General features: G+C 42.9%; 1 protein-coding gene across 2 annotated transcripts in view; it reads left to right on the top strand.

Annotated features, from left to right (window-relative positions):
* LOC147901999 (uncharacterized) overlaps positions 1-21078 on the top strand; it is a 102365-nt gene that overhangs the window by 21398 nt on the left and 59889 nt on the right. For both annotated transcript variants that reach the window (XM_087374618.1, XM_087374619.1), the window contains exons 9-12: positions 11789-11979; positions 14144-14222; positions 14385-14514; positions 18001-18053. In XM_087374618.1, coding sequence (XP_087230744.1) covers positions 11789-11979; positions 14144-14222; positions 14385-14514; positions 18001-18053 — 453 coding nt within the window. The remainder of the gene's footprint in view (positions 1-11788; positions 11980-14143; positions 14223-14384; positions 14515-18000; positions 18054-21078) is intronic.

Here is a 21078-nt window from a genome sequence, read left to right as displayed (position 1 = left end):
AAACACAAATATCATCCAAGAAAACCTTAACAAACTTATCAAGAAAAGGAGCAAGTACCTCATCCGAGCGCTGTTGGTAAATGGATGGACCATTTGTCACACCAAATGGCATGACACTAAAGCGAAAACAGCCGAAAGGTGTAATAAATGTTGTCTTCTCCTGATCTCTTGGTGCAATAGCTATCTGAAAATATCCTGAATATCCATCACATATGCTGTACCGCTCATGGCCTGCAACTTTATCCAAGATTTCATCAAGGAAGGGCATTCGATAGTGATTCCTATTAGTTGCTGCATTTAATGGCTTATAATCCATGCATGCCCGCCATCTACCATCCTTCTTTGGCTTTATTACCGCTGGATTCCCTCAATCAGCATTCTCTACCTGCTGATAAATAAAATCTGCCTGCAAAAGCTTCTCTACTTCTGCCTTGAGCACTTGCTTTTCTTTGGGTTCCAGCCTCCTCAACTTTTGAAACACTAGCCTTGCACCTTCCTTTAACTCTATCCTAAAAGGTTCCCCTGAAAATCCCCTTATTTCCTCATATGAGATATTCATGGCTGTCTTGTGAAGTGAAGCTGGTACTCAGCATCCTCCACCAATTTCTGCTTTTGGGCAGTGGAACTCCTTGGTTGCATCAGATTTTCCATGGTTTTTGGTGTTCCCTCCTCTGTAGCATCAAATAAAGCCATTAGCTGCAATTCTTGGGGGTCTTCCTCACCAAGAATGAACGGCGCTTGGCCTTCCTCCTCATCGGAATCTTTACTCTCCTCTTTGCTCTTAGTTTCTGTCTTCATCATCCCCTTCTTCATCCTCATTTAGCTCCATATGACTCACCATGTCAAAACTCATTTTCTTTCTTGTACTGGTATGCACAATTGTCACTCCCTTTTCCTAATTCTAAATAGCACCCACCTTCCAGACCCACAAGTGGATAAGCAATGGACATAACTTCCCTAGGTGGCTCCAAAGTAACTTTCTTACTAGGATTGATTGCTCATTTCCATTCCCTCTTCAACTTTGGACACATACCCATCATCTGGCCAAAAGTAGTATTTGCTTTTCACTATGCCAAATCATTCGCCAAGCTGTATTCTTCTTGCTCTCCCCCCAAAGTTAAATCCGTCGCTTTGTATAGTCTTCTAGGCCTTCCCACCTTTTTCTTTACTTGCTCTAGAGGCTCAGTTTCGATTTGTTTCCCCTTCTTTGGACTAGGGTTTGTTTCTCCATTGCTTTGAGCTCTAGTTCTCTTTGCAACCAACATTACTTTTGGAACTTTCTGTCAACCCAAGCAGAGTCACTACCTTGCCTCTCCCTTTATCATTCACATTCATGGGTATATGAGTAGCACCAATAGTGCTAGGTTGGGAAGGATCTTGAATCTCCACCCCAAAATCATTAGCCTTATTGTTCAAGTGTTGTGGCAGAGGAAACATGTCACCTCTCATACCAAGAGGCTTGTCACAGTAGGCGTTGTAGTGGCCCCACTCACCACAATTAAAACACTTCACATTCATAGCATGAATACCTCGATCTCTTCCTAGTTGCCATGGTGGCTGCCCATTCTGATTTTGTGGAACTCCAACACTCCTACCTCCATAAGATCCTCTTTCCCTACATCGACCTGTACTACCCAACATATTCAAGCTCATATTCTTCATTAATTCAACCATCTTCTGGAGGCTCTCTTTCAAAGAGTCATTTGGTCCTTTGGTGGAAGAAAGTTGGTTCTTCTCTGGTAACCAAAGTAGCTTCAATGCTAATTGGTGGATTCTTTGGACTTTCTTGGAACCCCAATTGTCCCAATCTCTTCATCTTGCATTCCTTCTCTTGTGCCTCATTAAGCAAAGAGGGTTCTTTAGGTCCACTTTCAATCTAAGATCCAGCTTAAGGCCTATAGCAAATCTCTCCTCCTTAATCATTTTGGGTGGGATCTTCGGATGTAAAGCTGCTCTTCAATGGTTTCACAATTTAGAGAAATGAATCAAGTATTGGTCGACATCTTGATTCGGTGCCTGTTAATAATTGCATAGCTCCTTTCAAATCCCATTGGGGTCTCTTTCTTGAGCATATTGATCTAAGAATGCAGCTCTCACTTCCATATATGTAGGCTCCTATGTGCGGGGTCTTGGGCCTCTCAAAACGTTGTTGGATGGTTGTGCATCCATGTCCTAGCTTCACCTTTCAAACTGTAAGTCAAGATCTGCAACAACACCTCTAGGGTATTCCTGTCCTTCATTAAAGCTATGAACTCCATCTCTTCCACGAACCTCATGGGAAAGTCCTATGAATCTAGGGAAATCCTGTGCCATCTTAGACTTGTAATTTCACCCTTGCTTAAGTTCTTCTCATGTCACAACGGTGCCAAGGATATCTCCTCGTTGGGGGCTCCAAAATAATGATGAGAGAAACCAGAGGACCATGGGTGACTTTTATGATAGGCTCTAACACACAAACATACACCGAATTGGCAACTCATATGTTTCATCAGCACACCCCGCAACGAACATGAATCCTACAGTCCACACTGTTTCTACAAATAAGAACAACAATCAAAAGAAGATTTCATATACAAGGAAGACTCTAATATGGCGCAAAGTATTTCCCAGACTGAGGACACTCACAAACTTCCTCTGCTCCTAAAAAACAACTGTTTTCTAATGCCTTTCACAACAAAAATAAGTTGCTTGTTGTGTTCTTAGTTTTTGATTCTTTCTCTTGATTTTTGCCTTGACTTCTTCTAGAGAGTTGTAAAGCTCGATTTCAGTCTCGAAACAAAAAAAAAAAAGAGCTCCCAAATCCAAGCTACAGATCAAAAGTTATCACAAAAATAGTGACTGTTGCTTTATTTGGGGAGGCGCGATTGCTTTCTTTAGCTGCATGCTCTTTACCAACGCCTCCAATGGCATGTCTGTTAAAACTTTCTTCTTTATCTCTGATCTCACTGCCAATATCACGGGAGTAGCACCTTACTTTTCCTCCCAGCCAAATTCTGCCAAGACTTACTAGCAAGAGAGAGAGCAATCTCTAAATCACGTAAATCATCCAATTCTCCACTTCTCTCACTAGCCTTGACAGACCCCAATTCCCTAGATAGATCTAGATGCCACATGTCATCCATATAGGGCCTTTCTAATGCAACATTTCACCCCTCTCTTGGGATGCATTTAATTCCTTGCCCCTAGGCACATTCTTTGCACTAGGCCCTTGGTCTCAGATCTATCTAGTCTGGTGCTATCAGCCCTCACCTAGGACCTTGACATTGATCCCTCCCGATCATTTACATAAAGCGCAAACACATATATTACAAAGATAGATCCTATAAGGGAAATGTCGACTGATTCTTCCGAGGTCATGCTACCTCGGCTAGAGCGTAACATTCCTTCCCTCTTCAGACATCAGCGTCCTCGATGATAAAGTCTGGGAACACTCTCCGCAACTGATATACGGATTCCCAGGTAGCTTCGGATAGAGGCTGACCATGCCATGCAACCAACACCGTGGGTATCTTCCGATTTCGTATTTGCATTGTTCCTCGGTCCAGGATTCTTGTTGGTTTGCGCCTTGCAATATCCTCTATCTCCTGAAACAAAACCACACCTTCGATTAGTGAGTCACCAGTATGTAAAAATTTCTTTAAACGTGAAACATGAAAAACCGGGTGCACCTTACACCCCTGTGGCAATTCTAATTTATAGGCTACACTGCCTATTCTCTTTAGAATTAACCACGGCCCACAGTATCGAGGTGATAACTTAGCACACTCTCCTGAAGTCAACGACTTCGAGTGCGAAGGAACTCTGAGAAAAACTTTTTCTCCTTCTTTAAATACTCTTATAGACCGATTTTCATCCGCATATACCTTGGCCCTATCCATAGCCTGGCGGATATTAGCTCTCGCAAGCGCTAGCATCTCCCGCATCTGAACTACAAAGTTCGCGGCACTAGGCACTTTCTGAGGTATTCCAACTATAGTCGGATTGACTGGTCTATAACCATAGTTCAGCTCAAACGGACTGAACCCAGTAGATGAGTGTTTCCTATCATTGTAGGCAAACTCCAACAATGGCAACCACTTGTCCCACGTATGTTGCCTCAATGACACATATGCTCTCAGCATATCCTCTAAAGTCTGGTTGACTCTCTCCGTCTGACCATCCGTCTCAGGATGATCCCCACTACTCATTCCCAACTCAGTCCTTAGTGTCTCAAATACCGCTGTCCAAAAATGACCGGTAAATCTAACATCTCTGTCTGATACTATGGATCTAGGCAATCCATGCAGACGAAATATATGTCTAATGAACAAATCTGCCACTTGAGGGGCACTAACAGACTCTCTAGTCGGAATGAAGTGAGCCATCTTGGTTAGACGATCAACCACCACAAGGATAGAATTATACCCTCCTTGTGTTACAGGTAGCCCTACAATAAAGTCCATGGAAATGCTCTCCCACTTACTTAGTGGTATTTCCAAGGGCTGTAAAAGTCCGGGTGGCTTCACCCGCTCGGCCTTACTTACCTGACACGAGAAGCACCGTGTCACATATTCATGAATATGCTTTTTCATCTTTGGCCAAAAGAAATCTCGCTTCACGAGATCATATGTCTTCTCGACGCCTGGATGTCCCGCACACGGGCTATCATGGCATTGTCGAATGACTCTCTGCCTGAGATCATTCTGACCAGGTACTACAACCTTGCCATTTCTAACTAGCATACCATCCCTTATGGTATATCTTGCATAAGTTTGGCCTTTTCTGGATGCCAGGTCATCCTTTTCACTTTCCCCGGGTTTTAACACATGAGCTTTAGGCCACAAGCTCTGGACAAACTCGTCCACCTTCTGAGTTTCTCTGATCTCGGTCATTAGAGCACTCTCTAATACCGTGAAACTCAAGTTGTGCATAATGCGAGACAACGCATCAGCTATCTTATTGTCTTTTCCTCTTCGGTACCAAATCGTTAGATTAAACTCCTGCATGAGCTCTGCCCACCTAGCTTGGCGGCCCCTCAAGTCAGGTTGTTTACAAAAATGTTTCAGAGTATCATGATCTACATCCACATAAAACTCTGAACCATACAAATAATGCCTCCATGTTTTCAAAGCATGGATAACAGCATACAACTCCAATTCATGAGTTGGCCAATTCCTTTGAGAGGGAGAAAGCTTCTTGCTTTCAAAGGCTACTGGCCTTCCCTCTTGAAGGAGGACTGCTCCTACCGCAATGCCACTCGCATCGGTTTCTAGGAACAACGGTTTCTGGGGATCAACTATTTTTAACACCGGTCCTGAGACCACAGCTTGTTTTATGGTGTTAAAACTTTCCTGTTGATTCTGTCCCCAAATAAAAGGTACTTTATCTGAGGTCAGATCAGTCAATGGCGATACTATTTCGGAATATCCTTTGATATGCCTTCTATAAAACTGGACAAATCCCAAGAATGATCGCAACGCGGTCAGACTCTGAGGGATTGGCCAAGTTAGTATCGCAGCCACTTTCTTCGGATCCATTTCTACCCCCTGTGGAGTAATTATGAACCCTAAGTACTCAAGCCTAACCATACACAGTATAGTTTTCTTTTTATTCACGTAAAGACTGGCTTTCCTCAAAGTACTGAACACTATCCTTAAGTGTTCACAATGCTCAGTAACACTTTTACTGAATATCAAGATATCGTCAATAAAATGTACTACGAACTTTCCGATATACGGACGTAGTAAATCGTTCATAAGCATGACGAAGGTCGCTGGAGCATTGGTAAGTCCGAAGGGCATTACCAAAAACTCATAATGACCAAACCTGCTTCTAAAAGCGGTTTTATGCACATCCTCGGCTCTAATCCGGATCTGATGATAGCCGCACTTAAGATCTATCTTGCTGAAAATCACGGCTCCATGTAATGCATCTAGCAAATCATCAATCCGAGCCATCGGATACCTGTGCTTAACAGTGATATTATTTAATGCTCTGTAATCTATACAGAGACGAAACGTATCATCCTTTTTCCTCTTCAATATCACTGGCGAAGCAAAAGGTGAGAAACTTGGTTGAATCTGCCCCAACTTGAGGTATTCTTCCAGTTGTCTACGCACCTCCGCTTCTTCAGTAAAACTCATTCTATAGGGAGGTCTATTTACAGGTTCTGCCCCCGGGATCAGTTCAATCTTATGCTGAACTTTCCGCTCTGGAGGTAACCCATAAGGTAGTTCATCCCTAAAACATTCAGAGAACTCCTCTGTTATAAGATTAGCCAGCTTGGCCATCTCACCACTTTGCGTAACATCAGTGCTAGCCGAAGACTCATCCACCGACTCTACCGATGCTGTGCAAAGGTATAAAAACTCTACTTGAGCCTTTCTGATTTCCATCACGGAAACCAACGGTCCCTGAGGTATATCTTTTTCACCTCGCAAGACATAAAGCACATCATTCATCTTGAATTGATATACGTGCTTTTTCCAATCAATGGCTGGATTCTTGCTAGAATGCCACGCCATTCCCAGGGCTATATCCGCATGAGCAAGCTTGGTCATTTCAAAATCAAGCTTCTCAGTATAGTCCTGAATCCGAAGCTCCAACTGGGTAACCCTCTGGTCCCATACTTCAGTTGAACTTCCGTCTGCCATCCTGACTGTATACGCATAGTCAGATGGACTTGTCTTTAATTTCAGCCTCTTCACGAGCTTGGAGTTAATCACATTGTGAGTTGACGCTGAGTCAAACAACACAATGACATCATGACCGGCTACTTGCCCTTTCATTTTAATTAACTCCGTATCATTGAAGGCTGTATACCCCGTTGCTGCGGGCTTAGATAGGATGTTATCAGGTGCACTCGTCACTAACTTAGTAACAGACACACATAACAAACAAGGTACTAACCTCTGAGAAGATCCCGCTAGCTGAATCTGCATCTCTTCCGCTCTGGGACTCCCCTGCATCTCCACGTCGCACTCTGAGATCACCATCTCAGCCATCCGACGATCTTTATTACGTGGACAATCTCTCCACTGATGAGGTTGAAGGTAACCAAAGCATAAGCCTTCTCTCCTCGCTTTTTCCCTTTGTTCCGGGTTCAAGGGAGACTTAGACCAAGCCCGGGCTGCCATTGGAGTTACTTTTCTCTTCACTCCAATGGTGGTACTTGGTTTAGGAGTTTCAGCCGGTCTCGCCTGCTTGGCTTGACCACTCGGCTGCGAACCACTCCCTTTACTAGTCCACTTCTTCTTAAACCCAGATTTCTTCGGATACCCATACTGGGTTCCGACCTGTGCAAACCCACTTGGCTTGCTGCCCTTGGCATCCTCGTAGTTCAAGGCTATAGCTATTGCATCATCTAGCGTGTTCGCGTACTTAGCCCGAACTTCCATTTTTATTCGGTCATTCAATCCAAATATGAAATCTTTCACTTGGATTGATTGAGGCAGGGGTTCGTCAACCTTCATTACACTCTCTCGAAACTTATCAGTGTATTCTGCCACTGATAAATTTCTCTGACGCAGGTTCCTATATTGATCCCAAGCTCGGGATGCCTCGTCAGGAGGTAAGAAGTGTTTCCTGAACTCTCTTTTAAACCCCTCCCAGGTAGTGGATGCTATACCGTCTTTTTGTTGTTTAATCCACCACCGATCCGCTGCCTCACTAAACATATGGGTGGCCTCGCGGATCTTTTTGATGTCATTTCTGATCTCACAAATGGCGAACGCCTCGTCCCATTTGTGTAGCCAGGTCTCAATGACATCGGAGCTACGGTCGTTCATCCGACCAGAATACTTTTCCGGTCTGTAATTGGCAATAATTGGCACTTTAGCCTTCCTAGGCTCGACCGTATGGACACTAGACTCCGGTTCCATTGGAGCCTTTCCCTTCTCCTCTCGAGAAGGTCTGGCAGACATACTCTGTAGTGCTCTCCTAAGTTCGGACTGCCCTGCATTGGCTTGTAACTGCTGTGCTAACAACTGTTGCAAAGCATCTTCCAGCAATGCAATCCTGCCAGATAAAGTGTGAGCTACTGGGCGCGATCCCTGCTGGGTCGGCCGGACTCCTGATTCACCAGGGTCCCTCCTGGAAGCCCCTTCTTCTGCTTCCATTTAGTTCAGTAGGTGTTTTGTTTTGGGGCTTTTTTTTTTTAAAAATATAAACACCCCTAGAACACTGTAATCACAAGCTGACACAATGTAGGGTACTAATACTCTGAACACAATTCCCTATACTAGGGAATTCCTGCAATCCCACATTCACACTGATCAAGCATTTAATACAGGCATATCTCACAGATGGCGCTTTTCCCTATACTAGGGAATACCTGCAATCTGACGACAATACTGACCAAGTATTTGACACAAGCATATATCACAATATACCCCAAACCACTTTCCCTATACTAGGGAAATTCCTGCATCAAACTGACTTGAGCACACAGGCTCAATCTGAAGGACAGTCCACGAAAATCTTATTTTATTTATTTATTTATTTTTTCGCTTTAGATTCCCTTCCGCTGTATAGAAATAAATAAACTGTGAATCGAAATTTTGCGCAGGAGGAAAAAGAGTTGCTCCCTGGTGGTTCGCTCCTGCCTAACAGCAACCGAAGCAATCCTTTGGAATCACCCTGGTGTCGTCTCACACTCTGAGTCACTGATCGACGCCGTGCCTTCAGAGGTCCCTGTTCCGTCAGGGTTACGGGAGCCCTGCTTCCGTTCCAGTCGATGACGACCTGCCACTCCTGGACTAGTACCTGCGCTAACGATTTTCTCTCCAGCTAACCCCTCGAACTGCCCTTTCAAAGGTGCGCTGCACAGCGACGTCAAATGCACAGCGACGTTGCAATCGACGCGTCACCTCACCGCAGGTCGACGTAGCACCACTAACTTCGTAACGAGCTAACGGCGGTACGTGAAGGTGCTGCGTCGTATTTCTCTCCCAGCGTCAGCTCGCTGTTTTCCATCGTCCCCTCATGACTCTCCTAGTGTCCGTCATGGTTCCGCTCCACGCTCTTTCCCTACACAACCTAAGCTCTGATACCAACTGTTAAAACTTTCTTCTTTATCTCTGATCTCACTGCCAATATCACGGGAGTAGCACCTTACTTTTCCTCCCAGCCAAATTCTGCCAAGACTTACTAGCAAGAGAGAGAGCAATCTCTAAATCACGTAAATCATCCAATTCTCCACTTCTCTCACTAGCCTTGACAGACCCCAATTCCCTAGATAGATCTAGATGCCACATGTCATCCATATAGGGCCTTTCTAATGCAACATTTCACCCCTCTCTTGGGATGCATTTAATTCCTTGCCCCTAGGCACATTCTTTGCACTAGGCCCTTGGTCTCAGATCTATCTAGTCTGGTGCTATCAGCCCTCACCTAGGACCTTGACATTGATCCCTCCCGATCATTTACATAAAGCGCAAACACATATATTACAAAGATAGATCCTATAAGGGAAATGTCGACTGATTCTTCCGAGGTCATGCTACCTCGGCTAGAGCGTAACAATGTCTACCACTAGTTTCACGACCAACGATCACTTTCTATCATCATACAAATAAACATGCATGCAAACATGACCTAAGATGTATAATAGTATCAATTTCGCCTAGTTTCTACCAATAGTAGGTCCTTGAAATGTGCCTATCAACATGGCTTTTCCAGTATCAAGATTCAAGATGCTTGTATGCAAAGAGGTTCTTATTCATCTTATTCCAAAGGGGCGTTGCAGAAATTTAATCTCCCAATGGAGAGGCCAATTACTCTTTTGGGCACCTTCTATAAGATTTTGGCCAAAGTTATTAATCTGAGTTTGCAGCCCATTCTTCCAAATCTCATCCATGATATGTAGACGGGATTCTTGCATGGCTGAAGCACTTTATGTAATATCTTCTCATTTTGGGAGGCTTTGCATTGGGCTATGCAGAATGGCTAGAGGCTCGCCACTCTACTCTTGGAATTTGAGAAATGTTATGATAGAGTAGATTGGGGTTTCCTTCTACACTTTCAATTTTGAGATGCTTGCATTAGAGGGGTTTCTTCTTTCTATAGATCAAGCCATAGCTAGGTGCTTATCAAAGGGGATAGGGGAGAGAGATTTTATATTTCTAGATGAGACTAGCAAGGATGCTCTCTTGCCCCTTTCTTGTATTCATTTGTGATTAAAGCAATGAGTATCTTCTTGATATCTCAAGAAAACATTATTGGGCTTCAACTTCCCTTGAAAGAGAATGAGGAAATCTTGGACAGTGAGCTTGCTGATGACACTGCTGTTTTTTTGGATGCCACTCAATAGAATTTCACTTCTTTCAGAGCAGCCTTTGGATTTATTTTTTTTTGCAGAAGGTGCACATATTATTGGGAATGAATCCAACGGCTTCTGGATTAGTAACAAGGACACTCCAAATTGGGGTCCTGATTTGGGTTTTTGTTAGATTTAGAGGGGTGTCTCTGCTAGATACTTGGGTTTCCAGGTCGGTGTGGGTATCTCTCCTTCTCAGCAATTCGGTCGTGTTGAAGTGTATTAGGAGAAAACTCCTCTTTTGGAGTTTAGTCAAACTTTGCCAAAAAAAAAAACACGATGTTAAATGGCTGACCGGATGCCTCCAATCACTTGACCACCAGTTTGTTTCAAGTGTCGATCTTTGGCATATGCAAAATGCAGACACACTATCTTACAAGAGTCATGATAAGAATATACCAATGCTCGGTCACAAATCCTTCATTTTATGACCATGAAGGAAAGGTGATATACCTATATACCTAGATGAATCGAGGAACATTCCCAAACTCATCCTCTAAAAACACAACATAGTGCAGTTTTAATCTCACGATAGTCACTCATAAGATTGAAAACCATAAACTCCATCACGCATAGCAGGGACTAGCTAATATGACATCCCCACTAACGTCATCAGTGCCCAACAGTGGGTGTAGACCATAGTATAAAAGTATGCCCTCACACATACAAATCCACACACCCACACATACTTGAGCATCCATTTATACAAAGTCTTTGTACTGAGTTTCTGTCAACACTCCGGAGGTGAAGGGAAAACTTAGCCATGATGAAGGCTAGCACTAAAGGAGATGTGCAAATTGTGTTCAGTCTACTAGCACAACTTGCCCAAAGTTTTGGAGACACTGCCTCCATGTTTGTCAATGCTACTAGCTGGAATTCTCCCAATACTATTCTCTTCTTTACTTTATAGGACTCTATAGGAAGAAAATTGTGGCTTTCATTTCTAAAATCAGAAGGTATTTAATTCATGCAAATCAATACATCACCTTAGAAGGAAAGTAAAATTTGTCATAATTTCTGCAAGGTTTCTACAAGCAATAACTCTACCATAGAAGGACTACTACCATAAAAAATCATCGAGCATTAAATTTATTCTTAAATCTTGTGGTTCCAAAACATGAACCAAAAGATCAAATGAAACATTATTCACATTTAACATATCACGCTTGTACACGCCATGCACCTTCTCTCTTTGAGGAGGAGAATTCTTTTGGGGAGTATCTTGACCGCACTATAAAGAAGGAACCAAATAAAAGATTCCTCGAAAAAGATTGGTTTTTGTCCCAATTATGGCTCAACATTTAGGAGTTTGTTTTCTCAAACATTTTTCTAAGCTACTTGTTATTGAGATCAATTTGAGGTTTAAGATTGTACTAATGTTGAATTTAGAGGGATCAAAGTCCTTACAGATGTATCAGAGAATAATACGGAAGATTGAGATTTGGTCTTGGCTTGCTGTATAAATTTATGTCATGTGGTCATGTGATCTTTCAGGTCACCGGAGATGCGCAATATCTAGATGATCTAGAAGTGGGAAATGGGCTGTATGCTGCTTTTGTTCATTCTACAGTTGCATCTGCCACAATTAAGGCTATTGACGAAGGAAAAGCTTTAGCCAAGAAAGGGGTAGTGGCTTTCATATCAGCTGACACCATTGCCGCTGAAGGATATTGCAATATTGTGAGGTTTGGGCTTCAACTTTAAATGTTTTAAGTTTTCCATTGTGTCCTAACCCCCCCCCCCCTTCCCCCCCCCCCCCCCCCCCCGTCCCTCCTCCAATGCATGCACACACACACGCATGCACGTTCTAGGATAAGAAGATTACAAATGGATATAAATTTAATTCTATCATTGAACCAAGAAACCAATATTAGAGGACTAAAAAACAAGGGTTGAATACACTGTTTTTGAAGAAAAACCCAGCAAAGAATGGGGTGATGAAGCTTCGCTACATGAAACTGGCCATACATTAAAAAAATGTAACCTACTCTAACCTAAATTAAGGACATACATTTAAAAAGTCTAACCTACCTCAAGAAAGAGCTGCCAATGACCAATTGAAGATGTCAAGCAAACTGAGGTTGCAATAAAGCAGAGTGATGTCAACTGCAGAAATTTCTTAATGTATTAATCTTTTTTTTTTCATGAAGAGACTTCTATTAAGTATGGACAAAACCCACTAGAGCAAGCTCAATGCGGAAATACATCATGTTGGACATGAGAAAAAACTCTCTAGAAGAGTAAGCAAAACCTCAAAAAGAGCTGGAGAGAAGCCAAGGTTAAGGCTGAAAATGCCACCTTGACCTTGATGTAGTCTCTGAGAAAAAAGGGGAGCCCCTCCATTCCGTAAGGAATATAACCCTCTTGGAAGATGCTACCCTGGAGGACCCTTGTATGCTCGCCCAAATGGCCATCAGAGTGTGAATGGTTCAGCCCAAATACTAGCCAAGGTACGAGAAGGGTGGACCTGAGATGCATCTAGCCCTCCCGATATGCCAAGCAGTAATACTAGCCAATATCTGCCAAGTAAAATCCACATTAGCATGCACTGGTCTATATCGGGAGATAAGCATGTCCTTGAGAGAGCAAGGCTCAACTAGGTGCCATCGAATAGAAATGGCCTAGGAAGCATCCTGCCACTTGTAGAATATCTGAGGACCTGGTAAAGAGAGCCAAGCCATTGATCCCCACATGATGAAGAAATGAGAGGGGGAAAAAGTGCTAAGAATCTTGGCAGCCCCCATCCAAATGGCTTTCGCATGTCTGCAATCCCATAAGCAATGATGAACCGACTCATCTACAGATGAGCACCTCGGACAAGTAGAATCTTCAAATCTGGACCTCTGCCTATTCACTGCAATCCCTCCATGCATAGAAAGCCAAAAAATAAAGTAATCTTTCTATTTCTTCGGGATTTCCAGAGCCTTCTCCAAAAGCATCGCCGCAAGTCAGCTGAAACTTGATAGCCCTCCCAATGAGGGGCTTTAGAAGGTCTCCAACCTCTACAACTAATCTGGAACCTTCTAGCATTACTGACCGTGTAACCAAAGAAAGGAAGACTCCTCTCTTGGTTCTCTGCAGCAATCCATTCCCACTCTCCGGGGTCCCACTAAAGATACTTTATGGGGACTCCTCCATAGAGCCACAACCTCCATGAACCCGAAATATAAAGACGAGGGCTCGGATCTATATGCCAAGCAGAGTCCTTGCCCTATTCCACAGAGTCTATGATCCTGACAGGCTGAAATGGCGTGCCCAAAAGAATATCATGTGAGGAAATAGACAGTGTGCCACCTGACTGTACATAAAAAACCAAGGCTCCTCGTGTGCCCCCAAGAAAGCAATGACTTGAAGAGGAATACCAGTCCTAGAGAAAGCCCCCATCCAAAGTGAGCAGGCCACAGGTCTGTCATCTATAACCACCCAATCATGGGGTAAGGCTGCATCTATCTGAAGTATCCTCCCTGCACTTCCTCTGAGGTGACTGACCAACTATTGTTGACGATCTTCTGGAAGCCTTTTGAAGGCTTTTGTGAAGTCTTTATTTTGCACCTAGAAAACAGCTTTTGTTTCCATCGTCTAGAACTTCCTAATGACTGTGATATTGGATCCCCTAAAGACCGCTAATGCTCAAGGCTTGGGCTTTTAGTAATGGAGATATGTTCAATAGGGAATTTCATTGAATTTGAATGAAGTAAATTCATCTGCATAGATTATGTTTGATAGAGGTTTTGGCATTCTTCTTATTGAATTTGTTAGAAGTCCTGCTGGTTTATTTTATTGCTCTCTCTCCTAATTCGTTTGGCAGCACAGGAAAATGATTTGATGTTTCTTTGTTTTATGTTCCAGTGACTATGAGTTTGTATTTGCCTCTGGATTGGTTGCTTACTATGGTCAGGCTGTCGGACTTATTGTGGCAAACTCACAGGTTTTCAATGTCTACGAGCATCCTGATTTCTTCAAAGTTTATGAAGTGGTTAATTTACTTCTGAATTCTAACTCTATATAGCCTTTTTTGCTTCAAAGTAGGTGAATGATTGTATCTTATATACAACACTCCTCTAGATTTTGCTAACATTTTGTGGCACAGGCAATTGCAACTGCTGCAGCGAAATTGGTGGAAGTAGAGTATGAGAATGTTCAGACCCCTGTACTTACTATTCAAGATGCTATAGAAGCAAACTCTTTTTTTGAAGATAGGGGGCTTGATTTTCAAAGTGGTAAGAGTAGTGATTCTGAGGTTGGAAATAATTTTAAGAAGCTTGGGTTTTTTGGATTAGAAACTTTTCAGATTTTAGTTTATGATTCTGTTTTAAGATTCACCAAAATGAATTCCTGCACCAGATACATGTAGTATATTGACTTTTTTGAGGCATATCGGTTGATTTTTTAATTGTTTACCAGTAAGTTATTTTGAGCTTAGAGATGGCCATAATCAAGCTTTGGGTCTCTGGATCAGAGGTGGTAGGAATGCTTGCCTTAATTTGTTCTCCCGGAGTGTCATAACACCTTGAGCATATTTGCTGCTGCTGTTCTACAACTTCTATATATCATATGATCTGATCAAGTGTATTGACCATAAATGTATATTGACTGTGAAAAAACAGGACAATCTTTTGAGTACATAGGCATTGATGTAAATCAAGTGTATTTGACAGCATCTCCTTTTTAAATTTTCATTTGTCTACTCCCTCTGCCCCTCCGCATCTGCCCCTTTGCATCCCTTTTTTCTGGGAAATGGGGTTTCTGCCGTATGTTGCCCATCTCTATTGAAATCTGGTGCCATTGTCATGAGATCTTTTATCCTTTTACTTATGGGAGGGACTGGTATCTATTAAAACAATATGACAGCCCACAAGGCTTGGAACATCTTTGTTGTACATGTAGACAGGGTTCATGCAACACCATCTCTAGACTTTAGACATCTTCCAATTGTTTTTTGCCTTGAGTAGCTAATAAGATTTGACATGGAACTCACTTGTATCGGGACGTTGTATAGCGAGTTTGCGTACATGTGCCAAACTCCTAGATCTGTGATAAGGATGGGTGGCTTACCCTAAAAAAGAAGCCCTCATGCACTAGTGGGATCCCCTCCTCGAGAAGATCTGTTCACCTCATCCGTCCTATGTGAGAGGAAACTATGCCTTCTACAACATGTCGAGCAAAGCCCGCTCACGTATGAGCTGAGATCTCATGTAATGGCGCTTATCATCAAACCATGGTTTTTTTGCAGATTGAGTCATGGGGCAGGATCTAGCTGTGGCATCCTGATAAGCTTCTTTGCCATTCATGAATCACAGCTCAAAAGAATGTACATAAGGACAACAGCCATGTAACTTTCTCGTCCATCAAGCATGTAAACTTTCTAAAAGGGGAATTCCAATTTAGTGGGGTGGGCATGGTTTTCATCCTCTCAAGAATACTTGTTCTTTTTGTTAGTTGAACTTGATGAGTGCTTGAAAAGACAATTCCAATCCAATCGCTACTGTAGGGAGTCCTCTTATTGTAATTAAAGGAGTTGGAAAGGAAAACACACTTGCCTCTAAAGAAGAGACAAATGGGAGAAAGAGGAGGCCCTAAGGAAAGATGAAAGATGGTGAGAGGAGACTTAAATGAGATTGAAACATTGAGAACGGGTGAAAGCAAAACAGGTTGGAAAAGGAAGAAAGTGAAACACTGTTTGAAAACAATCTGAAAAACTTAGGGTTGCACATCGTATTTAGCTCAAGCTATTTATTTAGGAAAAATTTTTAGGGGATGTATATGCTTGTAAATAGACTTTTATGAGCTACAACTTGCATTAAGTAATGAAAGCTATGTTGAGAAACAAGGACAAATTTCATTGTTTAATTTAGAATAGGAAATTTGGCGGCTTGCTGTGTCTGACTTGATCCACTAATTGAGAAGAGATCTTAGGGAATGTATATACGTGGAATACGATGTGTATGGACATATAGCATGCAACCAAACGTGAAAGTTAACTAGTGGAATGGGCATCCCTAGAATTGATATCAGTTGTTTCTTGAAATGGGTTGAAATTGGCTCTCTCAATGAATTAGCTCAAATCAATGTGGAGCAAAGTTCTAAGCGATACATATGTATGAAACAGGCTTTGTTTTTTAGCTATATGATAGTCACTCACAAGGTTGAAAAACATAAACTCCATCTGCATAACAGAAGTTGATGAAACTTGGACGTTTGACCAAAGAGGAAGAAAGAGGAGCATGGGCCACTTTTTTCTAAATCTTGCACCTCCAGACCATGGAATTTTCAACTATTTCTAATGACATAGGGGTAGGCCTCTATTTTTGCAGTCATGTATGATGACTCTTTCTTGTTTGGATAGGTTAGGGCTTATGGATCCTTCTTGTTGTAAGGCTTGGCCAAGAGTAGTGAGTTTGGTCAAGGACCTACTCACATCGTTCAATAATCTTTGCTTAGAACTTTGATGAGTTGCATCCATTTTATGCCAAGCTATGTGTTGTTTGTTATTGTGGCCTAATTATTTATTGTGTCAATGAAAGATGTGAACTAGTTAGATGTGTCTTTTATGAGCATTGGTTTGGCCTGTGTCACTTGTATGTTATGAGTTGTTTGACCTATATAGCTTTTATACTGGTCCGCACATGGTATTATGTATGTGTTCTTTGCTGGAGCATGTATGTAATACAACCTGCCCTTGAGTTAATATGTTATGCTTTATAATACAACGTGGCCATTTCAAGCGAGTAATTTTAGGAGCTACACGGAAAACATTTTATGCAAGCTTAATATTGAAGAGAATTCGATCCCTAGAGATTTCCTCTTCGTGGCTCCAAATTAGTAGATCAAATTTTTAAAAACCAGCTGAAATTGTCTCTTTATCGGGGCCTTAGGTGCTCTATGAGATGCATAGCTCGTGTTTGGTTTTTTTCGTTTGACATTAGTTGGTTGTGTCATGCTCTTTGGTATGTTGTTCCTTCCTCTCGTTCAGACCTGCACATGCCAAAAGGGACACTTACTGGGAGATCATAGCAAGCATTTCAGCCTGGCATATCTGGATATCTAGATCCATAGAGGCACTCATGGTTCCTAGGTCCACCCTTCTCACACCATGGCCAAAATTTGGAGAGACAATGTATACACTTTGATGGTCATCTAGTTGAGTATGCAGGGGGTCTAACAGGTTTGGAGGACCTTTTCCCTTACGAATTGACTTGTTTGTTGAGCAGGGCTTGACCCTCTCTTTTTTTGCATGCTATGTATGGTGTATTCTTGCGTTGAGTACCTTGCTCTAGGGGCCTTTTTTATACTTAATAGAAGGCTTTGTCTTGGAAGAAAAAATAAATGTAGCAAAATTTCCAGCTTCACTTGCTAACATTGAGCAAAGGAGACATATACTGCCTTTGAGAAAATACAATAGCAGTGGTCCGCAAGCTTGAATTCTTCACATGTACTTCAGATGTATGTCCTTTGTTAAAATTTCTCTAGAGCGTTGAAGTGACTTGTTAGACATATACTTGTTAAAATATATATTGTTAGACCTATATAGAGTGTTGAAGTAAATTGTCATCATCTTAGACATTGGGTTCTTAAGCCTCCTGCCTTTGTTTGTCATGAGTAATCTGTGATAAAGAAGATTAGGGATCTCAAGCAAGTCATTGTAGTCTTGTTCATAAAAATATATGGAAATGGTTTTGTCGCTGAGCTATTGCAATGTTACACAGGTTCAACGGATACTGCATTTAATTCTGCTGGATTAATTATGGCTGAAGGAGAGGTAGTCACCACAATTTCTACCAGATATACTGTTATTTCGTTTGATTGTTGATTTCGTTATGAGAGTATTCCAAAATTTCAAATTAGAAATCTTGGGGGACATCCATGTTTTGGAGAAGATTCTTTCTTGGGTGGGTGTTGTTGATTCACATAAGTTTGGACTTCTTCATATCTTAAAGATGACGAGTTTTTATAATTGAAAGGCAATATTCTACCTGGGACCTTTTTCAATTCCACGCTTTGAGAGCCATGTGGTACCCATAGTTTGTCTAGTTTTGGATGGCCCAATGAGACAGGTACCAAGCCAGCTTCTCTGATATTAAAAGAAAGCAGAGCTTATCTAATAAAGTCTTAGCTTAACTGACCACATGAAATAAAAACGAGTAATCTATGTGCTAATAAGGCCACATCAAATACCTAGCCTATAGTACACTTCCTGTAATTATCCCTAAATGGTGTGTTTCCAGGGGATCCCATCCCGTTTTTAGGATGTTAGTCCTGTGCCCATTGTCACAAGACTAAGTCTCGAACTTTAGCTTAATTGTAGTTGAATTAATTGATTTTTGCAATGTAATGGTACAAAGATTCCCTTTTGCATGTTATAAGGGGATGCCAGTGAAGGTGAAAACTCCAAGTGATTGTGTTGGTCTACCCTAGAATTGTGTGGTAACCAGCTAAGGGTTATCTGTAAGTCTGACATTGAAGACTATTCTTGCTCTTTTTGTGATTGTTCTTGGCCAGATGTCCTGTGTATCTATTACTATTCTTGCTTCCACTGCATTGAAGGACTCCAAAGAAATAATTCATGTGATCTTGCTATTCGATCTCTAAAGAAAACCAAAGAAATTGATGAGAGCATGATTTTATCCTTGCCTTAATGTGAGACTAAGCAGGACTGTTATACGGAATCTAGAAGGTTATTCACCTCATACGAGGATGACCTGAAGACCTCTTGTATAGGGTGACCAGAAGAGACTGTGTACAAGGGATGACATATGGTCGACCTATGGCACAACGATAACCTAGTGACAAACAAGGACCTCCTGCAGGACAACGAGATCCAGCAGGTCATAGCAGGGATTTGGGAGCAGTCAGAGATGACACCGTGCGAGGGCTGGGCTGCATGGGTGGCTGATGCGATTCAGAGGAGCAGCGAGGAGCTGCAGGCTCATGCCCTAAGGCGGAGGAGGACCCTTCAAGAGCGTGAGTGGGCTTTGAGGAGAGACCTCAACTCCATCGAGCAGCTCAAGGAGCAGGAACCAGGTTTTGAGTGGCTTAGCGACAGATTTGAGAGCGCTTGCCTTGAGCTTCAGGACATGGAGATTCGGCGGGCTGAGTTCTCCTACCACTCCTCCCGGGCCCGGTGGGTGCAGCAGGGGGACAGGATGCTGAAGCAATTCTTTCAGACCACTGGGCCCCGATCAGCAAGCACACAGCTGCAGCATCTCCGAGATTCGCAGGGCATCATGCACACTGACCCGTAGGAGATTATTTTTTTTAAACTTCTTGCCAGACCAAGGGTTGCTGTCAAGGTCAGTTCTTCTGAGAAACAAACAGCTACCTGAAAAGGAAGAAAGGCTCCAAGTAGTGCTGGAGTTGTGAAGCAGAAGCTACACCAAGGTCTCCGTTGGGCTGCTCCTAAAAAGAACAGCAATAAAACACCACCGAATCTTGAGCCACCAAGGAAGTGCCTGCTGCCTGAGCCTCTAGCCTAGGATTGAGCAATGAAGCCCTTTAGTGAGCAACCATTAAGTGATAAACTCTTAGCCTACGACAGGGTGTTGCATCTTGACGAACGATACCACCGAGCTGTAGTTGTGCCGCTGATACCATCCAGTGTGCTCCAAGAGCTTCAAAGCATACTCCCCAGGCTCACAAGGTGTTGAGAATCGCTCGCCAATCAGCAGTAATTGGCATTCACTATTTGGATGAAACGAATGCAAGACCTAGAAAACCCACTGTTTGAGGGAACGTAAAGCACGAGGAAGGAGGCTGGTCCGTGACACCTTGGTAGCCGAATTTCCACTACTGCCCACTACCACCTTAGGAGCAGGAACATCCTCAATGATGAAGGGAGTCTCCTTAGAGAGCTTGGTCCTCAGCAAGCAGCAACTTCAGAGTCCCATTTATGTATTTGCGAGATGCTCTCAACAGACTTGCCCTCTACATCGATGTCGACGGTATAGGGGCCTAAAAAATTCTTTGATGGGTCTAGGTTCCAAAAGCTCGCGATCTGACTCCCGTCCCGCTACAAGCTGAAAGCTACAAGTACTGCCAGATGACCTAGTGCCGCTCCAATGACGACGGCTCTGGCGCTATAGTCAGCCGTGAACACTACTGGCAGCCCTTCAACCTCCAGGCACCAGTAGACGACAAGCCAGTAGGAGACTAAACGGTCAACCACCTCTGTTCACCAACAAACGAGCCCGAGCTAAGCACCGCAGCAGACACAATGACCTTCAGTGCCCAAGCAACTTGCCTTCGACGAGCGACAATGGACGCTCCATCGCCTACGAACCCCCTGTAGATCATGACAGGTGCACACAGCTAGACCCTTGCTCTGGAGCAGCTACGTTGGAGCATCTCGATTCGCAATCGACCAGCAAGGTACGAATGTACTACCAAAGTTGACAAGGCATGATCCGCTTTGCATAGACAGTCCCATTCGACATCTTCATATTGTTGCTCTTTTCATCATCACGCTCTTCTTCTTCTTCATCATCAACCTGCTGCTTTCCGATTCTTCCTCTTCTACATCGTTCTCTTTTGGATCTGTTTCTTGCTCTTCTACTTCAGAGGCACATGGATACCCGCAGAAGATTCTAGACATGACCACCGGTTTTAACAGCCAGCTCTTTCAGATGGAGAGGATGACCCCAGCTGGTCTTGTGGCCCGGGATGTAGTTTGGAATCATGTTCCGACAGTAGTCTCGCAGGATTTATGCCATAGACTTGAGGAGCCTTTCATTGATGAGGAGCTCTCGGAAGCCCTTAAGGCTCTCCCGATCCAGAAGTGCTCAGGTGAG

Source organism: Dipteris shenzhenensis, chromosome 5, assembly GCF_047967505.1.
Source record: "Dipteris shenzhenensis isolate YYH24624 ecotype China chromosome 5, Dip_SZ_1.0, whole genome shotgun sequence".
In the NCBI taxonomy this organism is placed as follows: Eukaryota; Viridiplantae; Streptophyta; class Polypodiopsida; order Gleicheniales; family Dipteridaceae; genus Dipteris; species Dipteris shenzhenensis.
The sequence above is the reverse complement of the archived record's forward strand: the minus strand, read 5'-3'. Positions and strand labels throughout refer to the sequence as shown.